Source organism: Sander lucioperca, chromosome 16 (genome assembly GCF_008315115.2).
Source record: "Sander lucioperca isolate FBNREF2018 chromosome 16, SLUC_FBN_1.2, whole genome shotgun sequence".
Lineage (NCBI taxonomy): Eukaryota > Metazoa > Chordata > Actinopteri > Perciformes > Percidae > Sander > Sander lucioperca.
Window position 1 is genome coordinate 21,823,606 of NC_050188.1, and position 13,776 is coordinate 21,837,381.

At 42.1% G+C, this 13,776-nt stretch overlaps 1 protein-coding gene across 1 annotated transcript in view; it reads right to left on the bottom strand.

Moving 5' to 3' along the window:
* kcnh8 (potassium voltage-gated channel, subfamily H (eag-related), member 8) overlaps nucleotides 1–13,776 on the bottom strand; it is a 50,300-nt gene that overhangs the window by 17,525 nt on the left and 18,999 nt on the right. Inside the window, exons 4-8 of the mRNA XM_031323308.2 lie at nucleotides 10,826–10,959; nucleotides 9,266–9,503; nucleotides 8,976–9,133; nucleotides 2,994–3,198; nucleotides 667–876 (exon numbers count right to left, since the gene is read on the bottom strand). Of these exons, the coding sequence (XP_031179168.1) occupies nucleotides 667–876; nucleotides 2,994–3,198; nucleotides 8,976–9,133; nucleotides 9,266–9,503; nucleotides 10,826–10,959 (945 nt within the window). The remainder of the gene's footprint in view (nucleotides 1–666; nucleotides 877–2,993; nucleotides 3,199–8,975; nucleotides 9,134–9,265; nucleotides 9,504–10,825; nucleotides 10,960–13,776) is intronic.

Sequence of the window (13,776 nt, forward strand, 5' to 3'; positions counted from 1 at the left end):
TGATTGGTATGACAGACAGATAACGTATTCTATTAATCTAATTCAGTTTCCAGCTGTGCCACAGGTATGTCGCACACATGTGGACATGAAAGCACCGAACAAATCAAATTAAAAATAAAAAAAATTCCTCTTCTAGGCGTACAGTTATTCAATTCCTTCCACAATCTCATTATATTTGACCTATGGTCTGCTATAAATATGGTATAACAGGTGCTTTGTAATAGTTTTCAATTTGCATCAACACACAAGGGACGGTGTGTGTGTGTGTGTGTGTGTGTGTGTGTGTGTGTGCATGCGCATCTGTCACTGCTACAGTACTGCCCTCAGGCAGCCAGAGACATTTAACATTTAGCCGAACCAAAGTGGGGAGTGTCCACAGGGAGAACCCCGCCACGGTGACCTCTCTTCATCCCCCAAAACCAAACCTATAGTGTAACGATCCACTTTAAACTGGATCAGACCATCTTAGAAAGGTCTGTTTAATACACATTATACTTTCTATTGGAAGATAATAAAACTGAACATGTCTGATTGAAATCTGATATTGTTAGTATTGCTATTGAATGCTTAAACCAAGATATCATGGATTAGCAGTAGATGGAAATATAATTCTATTTTTAGAATACTTAACGTACATGTGATCGCTGATGTATGCATTCTGCGTACCTCCTATAAGCATGACGCAAATAGAGAATATCTTCTCGATGTCAGTGTTGGCCGACACGTTGCCGAAGCCCACGCTGGTCAGACTGCTGAGGGTGAAGTAGAGTGAGGCGATGTAGACGCTGCGAATGGCGGGGCCGCTGACAGTCCCATTCACACCTCCTATGGCATAGTACGGCGACTCCAGACGCTTCCCCAGCTCATGCAGCCATCCTTTTTTTAAGATGGTGTAATAAGGGCATATTGATGGATGGAAGGAGAAATGGATGGTTAGAGCTGGTAACTAATGCAATCTTATTGTGTTTTCCAGGCTAGTAACATTGGACCACTTTATCTGTCACAAAAGCATCTCATTAAGAGGCAACCTTGGGAGAATAGTTTTACAGCCTCATTACAAAACCTTCTATATTTTCACACATTTTCCAGTCTTCTTGCATTCCTGATGCTATCACTACAAATGCACCATGCGATTAGATTTTTTAAGAATGAGCTGCAGTAGTCATCACAAAGCTTGGTACAGTGAAGCATAGTATAGATGCAGACAAAGCTGACAGCATTGTTATGGAAACTGTGGTACTGTAAGCAGTGCTTTCCTCTGTGTATTGGATTTAACAGTAGAAGCAGATCAGATGCCTGGGGACCTGAACTGATCCCTGGTCAGTACAGTGTGCAGACAGGCAGCTGATCCCAGCAGAGTCTCCTGCAGACACTGATGAATGGTAATTGGATGGAAGCCCCTCATAGCTGCCTGACTTCAATGCTCAGTTCAGCATCAGAACACATAATTAGGATACAACTCATTAATCCTGCCTCATGCACTGGCCTGTTATTTCATGACACTGAAATGCAGTAATTGGTGAAGAGAAATCTGCATTGTTCTCATGACCCAGTCAATGCTGACCCGGAACCAGTTATGAAGACACCGGAGGGAGGTAATTGCAAGCAGTGCAAGCTCATCGATACTGACCAAAGATCAGCCCAATGGGGCCTCATTATGTGGGGGACCTGGAGGCTAAAGGGGAATTACAAGAGGAATTGTGCCATTTGCTCAGTCAGTTTTTACAACACACACACACACACGCACCTGCATGCAAGCACACACAGCTGATGTAATTGTTGCTCTCATAATTTCCATTCAATACATATTTTACAACAGACATAGGAATCAACAAAATCGATGAGGTAATCATGAACTTAATTAAGCCGTTTACTGAAATATTTAGGAACCCAGACAAACGGCATGCAGTAACTGTCTCTGGACTGCAAACACCCACCCGACATGATGAGTCCATAACAAGGACCTCTAAATTCAATATTATGTGTTTCAAACCCACACCTATGTGGCCTCTTATCAATTGCTCTATGAGGATTGTCATGTCATACTGCAGTGCAACTATTGTGTAAAGTGCTTCATTATGCTATATGATTTTTAATCTTGGTTGCACATAAACATCCACCTTAATAGCTTGAAAACCTACAGGAATGAAGTCCATAATGAGAAACAGGTCTACGGGTGAATATCAGATTTTACCTGCTGAAAAACAAAACCCCTGCAGGTTTCACGCATTGATAGCTTTTCAGAACTACTGTTGATTTGGAAATAATGAGCTATAAAACTGCAATGCACCAGAGTATTGACATGTAAACCAAGTCGCACAAATAACATTATAATTGAAATAAAGCAGAAATCTTTGCTCATAAAATCCCAGTGTTTCCTTTATATCGATCGAGTAATACATAGCTTGACAGACCTGGGTAATGGCTCCCTCAGCTAGAAAAATGGAGATAAAATGAAAACACTTCATCTGGCATCACTATTGCACACAAATAAAAATAAAAACACAAACAATTACATGAGCATCAAGAACTCACAGTCGGTATGTCATGCTATGAGATGCCATTATGTGGTAATCATTTTGATTTACACTTTTATACACAGACCTTAGGACTGTTTACCTTCTCATTTTATCACTCAGCTAAATCTGGATTGTAAAAAAAGATTTTTAAGAAGTAGAATGTTTTGTGGTGAATCAGCAGATTGAGTGTCATACTAACAAAGACATAATATAAAGAAATACTGTACCAAAGGCCTGTGAAATTGCACACATACATTTCATATCACATTACAATCCCCAGCAACACTACTCTAAGCTCCAACGGTGCCTGAAGACACACTTCCTGGTTATGGTATGGTGCCTAAAAGTACCCCCAGTGAACTGGAAGCAATAATTAAGTGGGTCTCACTACAATTATCCATTACTTTTTTTAAACATCAACAACTGAGCTGGGAGGTGTTTTTGGATTTGTGGGCATCATTTTTTTTTACTCACCGATATCCCAGTTGTAGGCATTGGCCTCCATCTCCATCTTGCCGATAATGTACCAGATGCAGGCCATCCAGTGGGCCAGCAGGGCGAACATGGACATGAGCAGCGTCAGGACCACTGTGCTGTGCTGAGAGTAGCGGTCCATTTTCTGGAGCAGCCGCAGCAAACGGAGCAGACGTACTGTTTTTAACAGGTGGACCACGGACACCTGGAGATTAAGAACAAGGACCCAAGGTGAATGTATTCTTAGGATGTTGATCAATAAAGTTATCACTTGTTAAACCATTCAATACATCAAATCAATGCTTGTTAAAACCATTCAGTCCATCCAAACAAAAAAATAAACCATCCAATTGGAATTGTCACCTTGTACAACCAAAACATACAGCATTGTCTTCACTATATACTGTATCTCAACACTGTAGCGTTATCACCTCCCTCTCCACAACTATAGCTCCTGAGGGCAACATGTGTTTCATTCCTTTCTAAGCAGTGATCAAGTACCACAACTACTTAACCTCCTTTTCATTTCTTGACGTTTTCTGGTGTTCTGCTAAGGGCAAAGTCAGAGAGACACAGATATAAAGAGAGTGAAATAATAACTATGAAAGTGAGGAGCAGGCTGCAACTGTCTCCCCTTTTTACAGACAGTAAATCTCATGGGAAGAGCGATAAACCAGCTTAATACACACACAAACACTCACACGCTCAACGCTGCCTGAAGTGATAAAAAGCTCTTAGCCATGCTTCATGTCCTCTCCAACATTAAAGGCTGCATAAATTCTCTTCAATTCTATAATTAGAACTTGACAAATGCATGTAAACACGTCAACAATATGAGCTATATGAAGATTTCCTGATGAAGGAGCCCTTGATTATAAAATGACCAATTAGAGCAACCAGGCGCTTGCTCACAGGAGTGTTTGTTTAGTTTTTTTAATCTCTAATCCTCGATCTGGAGAAGGCGTATGACCGGGTCCCCCGGGAGACACTGTGGGAGGTGCTGCGGGAGTACGGGGTGAGGGGGTCCCTTCTCAGGGCCATCCAATCTCTGTACGACCAAAGCGAGAGCTGTGTCCGGGTTCTCGGCAGTAAGTCGGACTCGTTTCAGGTGAGAGTTGGCCTCCGCCAGGGCTGCGCTTTGTCACCAATCCTGTTTGTAGTATTTATGGACAGGATATCGAGGCGTAGTCGGGGTGGAGAGGGGTTGCAGTTTGGTGAGCTGGGGATCTCATCGCTGCTTTTTGCAGATGATGTGGTCCTGATGGCATCGTCGGCCTGTGACCTTCAGCACTCACTGGATCGGTTCGCAGCCGAGTGTGAAGCGGCTGGGATGAGGATCAGCACCTCTAAATCTGAGGCCATGGTTCTCAGCAGGAAACCGATGGAGTGCCTTCTCCAGGTAGGGAATGAGTCTTTACCCCAAGTGAAGGAGTTCAAGTACCTTGGAGTCTTGTTCGCGAGTGAGGGAACAATGGAGCGGGAGATTGGTCGGAGAATCGGCGCAGCGGGTGCGGTATTACACTCAATTTATCGCACCGTTGTGACGAAAAGAGAGCTGAGCCAGAAGGCAAAGCTCTCAATCTACCGGTCAGTTTTCGTTCCTACCCTCACCTATGGTCATGAAGGCTGGGTCATGACCGAAAGAACGAGATCCAGGGTACAAGCGGCCGAAATGGGTTTCCTCAGGAGGGTGGCTGGCGTCTCCCTTAGAGATAGGGTGAGAAGCTCAGTCATCCGTGAGGAGCTCGGAGTAGAGCCGCTGCTCCTTCGCGTCGAAAGGAGCCAGTTGAGGTGGTTCGGGCATCTGGTAAGGATGCCCCCTGGGCGCCTCCCTAGGGAGGTGTTCCAGGCACGTCCAGCTGGGAGGAGGCCTCGGGGAAGACCCAGGACTAGGTGGAGGGATTATATCTCCAACCTGGCCTGGGAACGCCTCGGGATCCCCCAGTCGGAGCTGGTTAATGTGGCTCGGGAAAGGGAAGTTTGGGGTCCCCTGCTGGAGCTGCTACCCCCGCGACCCGTTACCGGATAAGCGGAAGAAGATGGATGGATGGATGGATAATCCTCTAGCCTAAAAATCTAGACGCACCCTAGCGGCAGCAAATTTAATTTGCAGCCAGGGTCAGTCTAGCAACTCTCTGTTGGCTTGCGAGCTGGAAAAACCAAACTCTAGTCAGGCCAATCACATCATGTATAGAGTCGGTGGGCGGGCTTATGGCTGCTGCTGCTGGGAACAGCGGTCTTCTGGAAGACTTGGAGTTAAGCTTTTCTTTGAGAAAAGAACAAAGAATGGCACTGAAATCATTCTTAAAAAAGGAAGAGGTGTTCAGAGTTTTGCCGACCGGATACGGCAAAAGTTTAATTTATCAACTAGCTTCGCTACCTTCTTCATTGCTCTGCCTGGTTGTAGCGCTATCCTATTGCATGCAGAGGGAATTTGAAAGACAACCGTTTATCCCGCCCCTCGGATTGAGCCCTGTCAATGGTGAGTTCCCAGACCCAACATCTTGATGTGGGTCTGGCTTGTCAGGCTACTAATCCTCACCATCGCCATACGGTATTTCTCTAGTATCCAGCTTCGTATCCAGAGTCTTTTCTCACTCGTTCTTTCACTCTAACAAATTAAACTACTTTTGCCACACTTACCATGACACAAAGTTCCCTTTCACACACACATAGTGATTGTCATCTATTGTGCACCTGCTGCTCAGGCAATCTCTACCAACAGTCTATCATTTGGGGCTCGCCATTGTTCATCCTTATTGGACACACACACACACACACACACGGAAGATATTTGTAACCTTTTCACAGGGATGTATGTTGCATGTGTGTGTATGGGGACTGGGAAGGTGGGACAGAAATCCTTTCCATAAAGGAATATATAACGTAATAACTCAAATAAATAGAGGGAGGACGTGAGATATACGCAACGAAGGACTGATGACAAAGGAGGAGAGAGAAAATGTGTGTGCGTCGTTTGTGTGTGTGTGTGTGTGTGTGTGTGTGTGTGAGAGAGAGAGAGAGAGAGAGAGAATTACACAATCAAAACGTTTGAACAAAGAGAAGAAGAGGTGTGGACAGTCCTTATCAGAGCTGTTCCTCTCTGTCTCTCCTGTATGTTTTATGGTGGTTTGTGCACACTCTTGCTGTGAGAATGGAAAACTGGTGCAGCACGAGTGGGTAATGAAGCCTCCTGCCGAGCCCTGGGGAGAAGCTCCATCTCCTCTCCACCATCTATCACCACCCGGCATCCCACCTATGGCGAGAGCAGGCTGCGCCACATCCCATTTTCATCCAGCAGCATAAGCAGTAAGCAACGCGATGTACCAAACAAAGCATTCACACCTCCTGCTACTTTCTCCTTCAACTTTTCCCTCTACGACTTCCATTTAACCCCTCCCACTTGCATTTGCATTTCCTCTGCTCATCAGGTGTGAAATGTACATTTAACTACTTGATTGACTTTCTTTTCCTCTGATTTTTCAGGTAGTATTTGTGCACAAGACTATAACTTTACAGAAATGCTCATTATTTCTCCCCCTGTAGCTTCGCCTTTAGTGCTACATTACAACATTACAATCAGTGTGACTGATCAATTTGATTTATTTTCATTGATGCAGCAGCACCGAGCCCATAAGCATCCATAACACTTTTCTCCAATACCAACTAGGCCTCCAGCCCCAGGAGCATTTATAGGAGCTTTAACAATAACTGCTATAATGGGATCTGCTGGCGATTTGATTTCGCCCTGCAGCTCAGGCTGGAAACCTGTACGTTTATCTATCCTGCTTCCGTTATAATTTGCGGGGACCAATCACAAACTGGCTTATCCACCTGGCGCGCTATTGGCGGGTTTAACACGATGACGATAGAGAAGCGACCAAGCAGCTTTTTGTTTACATTCAACATAGCGGGAACTGAAGCGCAGCAACCCGTTGATACCGCTGTCGACTAATGTTCAATCTTCAAAGATTGAGCTTGGTCTGGTGATAGTCAGACCAAATAACTGCAGCTGTTAAGTATTAATAACACATTGGTGTGTTTGGCCCTGGTGTAACGGCATTATGACTACAGGAGACTAGTGCTTTCATCATCATCTTACTGCTGACCACTTCGGGTAGGTGGTTTTGATATTACTCTCTTCAAAATATGAAAGCTAGATGGTCAACCAGTTGGGTGTAGTACCATTTAAGTTTTAGAAGTAAATAAGAAGTGCAGTGAAAGTTTGAAGGTTTTGTTGTTCCTTAAAAAACTACTCCAGCACCCTTAAACTACCTCAACAAACAACAAAAAACATCAACACAATTTAGTTTTTTCTCAAAGGAATGCATTTTATTCAAATTATCCTTTCACATACATTTGTTGTGGGACACTCACACAAAAAAGGAAGAAACCAGATTATCAGGTAAGAGGGATGATCATAGGAAATAGGAAAATAGGAAGGAAATAAAGAATATCTATGTATTGGACAAACAAGAAAAGTAAAAAGAAAAGAGTGGAAAGGGTGAATGGGATCACCTGACAGACTGTAAAACATGCCAAAAACGCAGAAAGAGTGTTGTGGCCCCTTGGCTTATTAAAGGGTACATCAGTCTGAATGCTCCGTCCTTAGGGGACATCATGCAGCGCGCTCAGCAATTACTGGCCACTCCCTCTGCCCGGCGGCAGCACCCAAATCTCACCCAAATCCCTTGCTACTGCTGGGAGTGCGTGGTATTTCCATTAATAGAGTCTGGAACCAAACAGGCACCTTCGCCTGAAGCAGCCTGTCACTGTGCCCACCCCTCCACTCACACTTTCTTTCACAGTACTTTTTTTGGGGGGGCTACTCCTGCTCTTTCTCTTTTCTCTCAGTCTTACCAGTAATCTTTGTCTCTTTCTTTTATTACATTGAACACATCTTCCTTTAGAATAGTTCATCATTTATTGTTTTTATTATTAGTTTGATTTCTGTTGTTCTATGAGGATTCCCCAAACATTTTGTAGGAGAGATACGTATCATTTTTTGATACGTGGCTGGAGGGAAGTTTAAATGCCCAGAATTAGAACAAATTACATCCAATGTACTCTGTCATATATTGAGCGATGTATGAATGGAAATCACACATTCATGGGAACAGCATGTCTTGTTTTAAAATGTGATTAAAAAAAAGCAACTTTAGAAAATAGACTTTGTTCCTCCATTGTCATCATGATGTGACTGATTATTGTCATACTTATTTTTTCCAAACTTGTCAGTGTGTATTTTTGTGTTGTGTCTAATGTATGTAATATTGTATGTTTGTCTTATATCATATATATCATAGGGATGTCATGTCCACATTCAATTTTGTTAAGTTGTTTGTTTAATAGTGTAACGGTTGTGTGTTGTATTGTAGTTGTAATTGTGAGTTGTTTGTAAGTGTTGATTTGTCTCTCTCTATATTTTTATATGCATCCCAAAAGAATAGTGATACAGCAGCTAATGGGGATCCAAATAAACAAACTTTGATAGCTAGCAATTGTATGAAATCAAATACTGTATATTGGACCTTTTGACCCACATTACAGTGGTTGAGTGAGTGGAAACAGCAAATATTTCCCTAAATGAGAGGCCAGAAAGCAAAAACTTTCATACGTAACCAATCAAAACCTCCCTATTGTGCAGTGCTTCCATTGGGTGATATCATTCAGCTGCAGACAAGACAAGAACGTCTTCCTAATTGCTCCAGATCTACGTTTCTTCCTCCATTCAAGTATTCTTAAGGGGGCCATGTATTGGACTCAACAGAAAAAAGGTTTTAATGATACAGGTTTCATTGTTTTCTCAGGCCTTATACAGTATGTGGAATCAATGCGAAGAATCAAAGGGCATTTTTCATCATTAAAAGTTGTATTTTAAATCAAAGAACTAATACATTTACAATGTGAATGAATAGTAGCTCATTGGTTATGTTTTATATTAAACCCTGGGGGTTAAGCAACAAGCTAATGGCTACTCACCACGCTGACTTTGAAGGCATAGAGCAGGTCAAAGGGCAGCGCGGCCACCAGGTCAATGATGAACCATGTGGTCAGGTAATGGATGCAGATCTGCCGAGCATCAAAGATCACCTGACCCGATTTGCTGACATAAGTTGTGCGAAAATTAAAAACAATGTCTGGCAGGAAAGACAAACAAATAGAGTTGGGGGTTTGGTTATTGTAAATATATAATAATATATTTGCACTTAAATTGGATTGAATAGTTTATAAATAAGTGTAATTCTCAGTTCTGCAAGTCTGAAACTAACCTATGATGAACAGTATCTCCACTGCGATATCACTGACAGTCGTGGTGCGCGTCAGGTCGTCGTCATCACCGATGAAGCACACGTTGTAGGGCACCGTCACAGCAACATAGAACGTGGCAAGTAGAATCAGCCAATCCCAACCAGCTTTGAATGTGCTGTAGTGAAGTAAGATGAATTTTGACTTCTTGGCATCTGCTACCTTGTACTCTGGCAGAGCAGGCAGATCCCCAAACACATTCTGGACAGGATAAGAAAACAAAAGTGATAACGTAGCAATAACCTGTTTCATCCACTTACTTTGTTTTGACAGTCCAACTCCATCACGGAGCCTGCATGTAGCCAAGGCTAAACCAAGATGAGGCCTGTACGTAAAAAATATATTTAAAAATGTAAAAATGTACTGTGAATTGTCAACCTAGCATGCTAACTAGAAACAATTTAAGCAAATGCTATTTGTCAGGGACAAAAATAGCCTTGAGGGGGCTGCAACTTTACTCTTCTAGAACATTCTCACTGCTCTCGTCGGCCTTGTTTCTACTTGCAGCAAGCAGCGGTTTTCAGTGAAGAAGTTCAGCATGCTACCTGCCTAGCACCAAATGGCTGACAAATTTAGCAACCAGCTAACATGTTGTAGTGGAGGATAGACCGATCAGATTTAGTAGCCTGGGGCGGCTTTTTGTAATTGTTTTTTAATTAGAGTGAAGCGTTTTGCTTACTGCTTTTGCGTTGCTAAGCGCCTCATGTTTTATTTGCAAGAGCACCCTGAACACCCTCAGTTAAAAAAAAAAATCAACTCGCCAAACATCATTTAACTTCACAGCAAAATAACTGTTGGCTGAGGATGGGTAACTCGATGGTTGCCTGGTAAGAACAACAAAAAGACGCAACTGGTCTGATCGGGGTGTCTTCAACAAGAAAGGCGGTGCAGTGCACTGTCTGATCGTGGAGAGGTATTTCCCTCAGGAGCTTAAGAAGAGTGAATATTTGACTTTTCACATTTGTCAGGTTGACTGTAAATGAATGCTAAAGTTGCTTTTTGTCTGCTTGAAGTGTAAATGGGTCTTTGCATATCAATTTCAAATATTATAATATGTTGTGTTTAAAGCTTGTGCTGGCCCCAAGTGGCCACAAATCATTTACGCAGGTTTAAGCTTCTGGCTGTCTAAACACAAGGTTGCATTACACTTAAGTTTAGTAAGATCCAGAGACGTGACAGTAAAACTAGTTTGCTAGCCTCATTACTGTATGTCTTGAATTCATTACAGTTGTTTATATATTTGTACAGTATCCTGATGTTTTGCCTCTGGTCACAAAGATCTTTGGTTTCTGATTACATTGGATGCGATTAAATTTATGCTACAAATAACTCATGTTCTTGCTCCCCCTCGCCACCTAGACACAATATTTCTCCTCAGCTCCCTGCCCTTGGATTGTGTCCACTGTGCTTCAATAACAGCATTGATCTTCTCACTTCCTATATTACAGTCTACCCACACCATCTTTTGAAATATCCTTCATCATGTTACATCCTGCCCTGTTGTTTGAAGTGCCTGATGATACCTTGTTGAGTTTAATCTTGCTCTTGCTCTTCTCTCTGCTGTGTAGGTGACCAGAGATGTGGTAAAGCACTGTACTGCTCCGCAGACGAGCTGAGCTGAATGGAGAGCCTGTTTTCACCCTGCCACGCCGTCGATCTGTAAACACACACACACACACACACACACACACACACACACACACACACACACACACACACACACACACACATTAGTACATATCCCCCCTGCAATACTTTACCCCCCAAGGTTAACTCCTGATGACTGAATCAGTCATTAGGCTTGATGAAATACATAATATCCCATCATGAATGAGAAAACATGAATATGCAACAAGAAGAAGGTGTCATTTCTGAGCAAATTGCACAATTTCTGAGTGAAACTATAATTTTGCTTCTGTAAATGTCAAAGAACATGAGTTACCTGTTGTGATTCCCATTATTCTTCCGTAAATATTGGTTGATAATGTCTTATTGTGTATACACTACAGCTAAAGTCAATTTCCAGCTTTGATAAGTTGCTACTGGTGCAGAGAGGCTGTTGTGTAGTGTATAGTATGGTAGATTATCTATGGTTGATTGCTACTGGGGTGGGTTTGTGTGTGTGCTTGCTGGCGTGCTTGTGTGTGTGTGTTTCTTCCAAGTGTATTGTAGTAGTAGATAAAGTAGATAGTGTAGGAGTGAAGTGTTCAGACTGAGGAGATGGGTAATGGGAGAAGGCATTTATTGCTGCTGGGTTCTGAGCCCCATTCTCACTGTTGTGAACCCGCAAGAAAGGACCAAAGCCAGATTGGCTTGATTGTGGATTATGGCAATAACAAAGCTGGAGAAGAGAAGTGATAACTGCTTTTGAGTGTCCTTTGGAAAGTGTGTGCGCTCTGTGGTGTGTGTGTGTGTGTGTGTGTGTGTGTGTGTGTGTGTGTGTGTGTGTGTGTGTGTGTGTGTGTGTGTGTGTGTGTGTGGACCCCAGACGACGTGAACAGACAGGGCCCATCCATAACGCGGTGCAGCCCTGGGGGATGCGGCACGGCAGGAGCACAGAGACATGCTTATTTTTAGATCTAATGAATTTCCCTCCACTTTTATAGCCCTTCTTACAGGGGTAGAGAGGGAGTATGGGTGAGGAGGGGTGGGGTGTGTGTTGTGTATAACGGGGGAGGCCGAAGGCATGTAGGGCAGATAGGGGAGGTGGCAATGGGGGAGGAAAGGACAGAAAAAGGAGAAAGTAGAGAAGGTGAGGGGAGACGGGGGTGAAAAAAGAGAGGAGATTGTTGATGCTAGTTTCCCTCTTTTGCACATTGCCCAGACTGGGTCATATCCAAGGTGTCCGTATATCGAAAGGCTTGAAAGGCTTCACCAGTTAAATGATTTCATAGTATCTGCATTTCTCCAGGTTGTTCTTATTTCTCTTTTTAAACACGTTTTATGATTTTATATCTGTCCATCAATTCTTTTTATATGCACTTTGTAACTTTGGTGTTATACAGTACAAGCCAAGTTTACTTCTAACTCTTCTAAAGTGGTTTAAAGAAACAAGACAAGCACATCCCTTTGTACAACTGCACTGAGAACGGGATGAAAATGCAAATGTTTTGCAATATTCACAGGCATATTCTCATTTAAACTAGCTTGTCAGACCCAAAGCCATTATAGTAAGGCGCATGTCTGTCCAAAGACATGCTACATCAGCCTTTCCTTTTCTGTGAAAAGCATTTCATTATATGAGCAAAAATAACTTTTGCTTTCCGCTTCCTGTTCTCCCTTATTTACAGTAATGAGAGTAATTAGGCAAATTCAAGAAAGGCAGGCCTGAGATGAGAAAAGTCAGGTATGCTGACTTCCCACACACACACACACACACACACACACACACACATTGACCTTCTCTTTTGCTTTGTAGGTGGCTTTTGGCTTTAGCTTAGGTGTTGCCCTTAAGGTAAACCTTTGAGAAAATTGATTTTGCGGGCAGAATTTGCAACTTTTCTTCCTTTGGTTTTACAATGATGAATATAATTAAAATACTGGAAGGGCAAACGTGAGGTGAAGTTCTAACAGATATCGAAGCTCAGTAGATGTACTATACATCACAGACAATGCTGAACCTTTATCCTATACAAAAAATTTAGATTTCATAGGTTTTCCTTAAAATACTCGATTACAATTACAAATATTAAGTTGTAAATATAAGTTGTGTCTTTATAATCTTTAGCTATTTTGGCTCATTATGCTGTACATTTTGAACAACCCTGTCTCATAACAATTGTGTTCATATACTTCTACTGTCTAATGGAAATTCACATTTTGAAAGACATTTAATGCCACCGGAATTACTTTTTTCACATCACAAATTGTTAATATAGAACACATATGGAAATGTTACCCATTATATATTTCCCACAATATCTGCTCTTTCAATACAACATCCACTCTTAAAGTACATAGCAGCTTGAGCATAATTATTTTTCATTTATTTCATGGTTATGTTGAGGCACTCAAAGCACTACAGTCAAGGTTAGGGAAAGATTGTGGTCTTATTAAATAAAGACATTTTTCTTTTAATCATGAGACAGAATGCATGTCCTCTAACAATGAACATGTGTTTTTGTGGACAAAGCCCACTACCCGGTCTATGTGTCGAAATTCTGCACTCTACATCCACCCCGACCGTCACGGTGCCCTATTAAGAGTAGGTTGCACACTGGTCAGACAATTTCTAGTTTCTGCAGTTCTATTATTTATTCCATCCTGCCAGTATACTAGATCTGTAGGCCTCTGTGGCTGTAAGCACATGTGGGTATAGCATGCTAACTTTCTAACAAAAGTAATTTTAGATCATTTCAATATGCATACTGTCATCATTCAAATTGTTAATTAAACAACCACTCAATTATTTGATAATACTTATAACTATAATTTATTGGTTATATATTTCAAGTAACCTAAATGTTTTTTAATG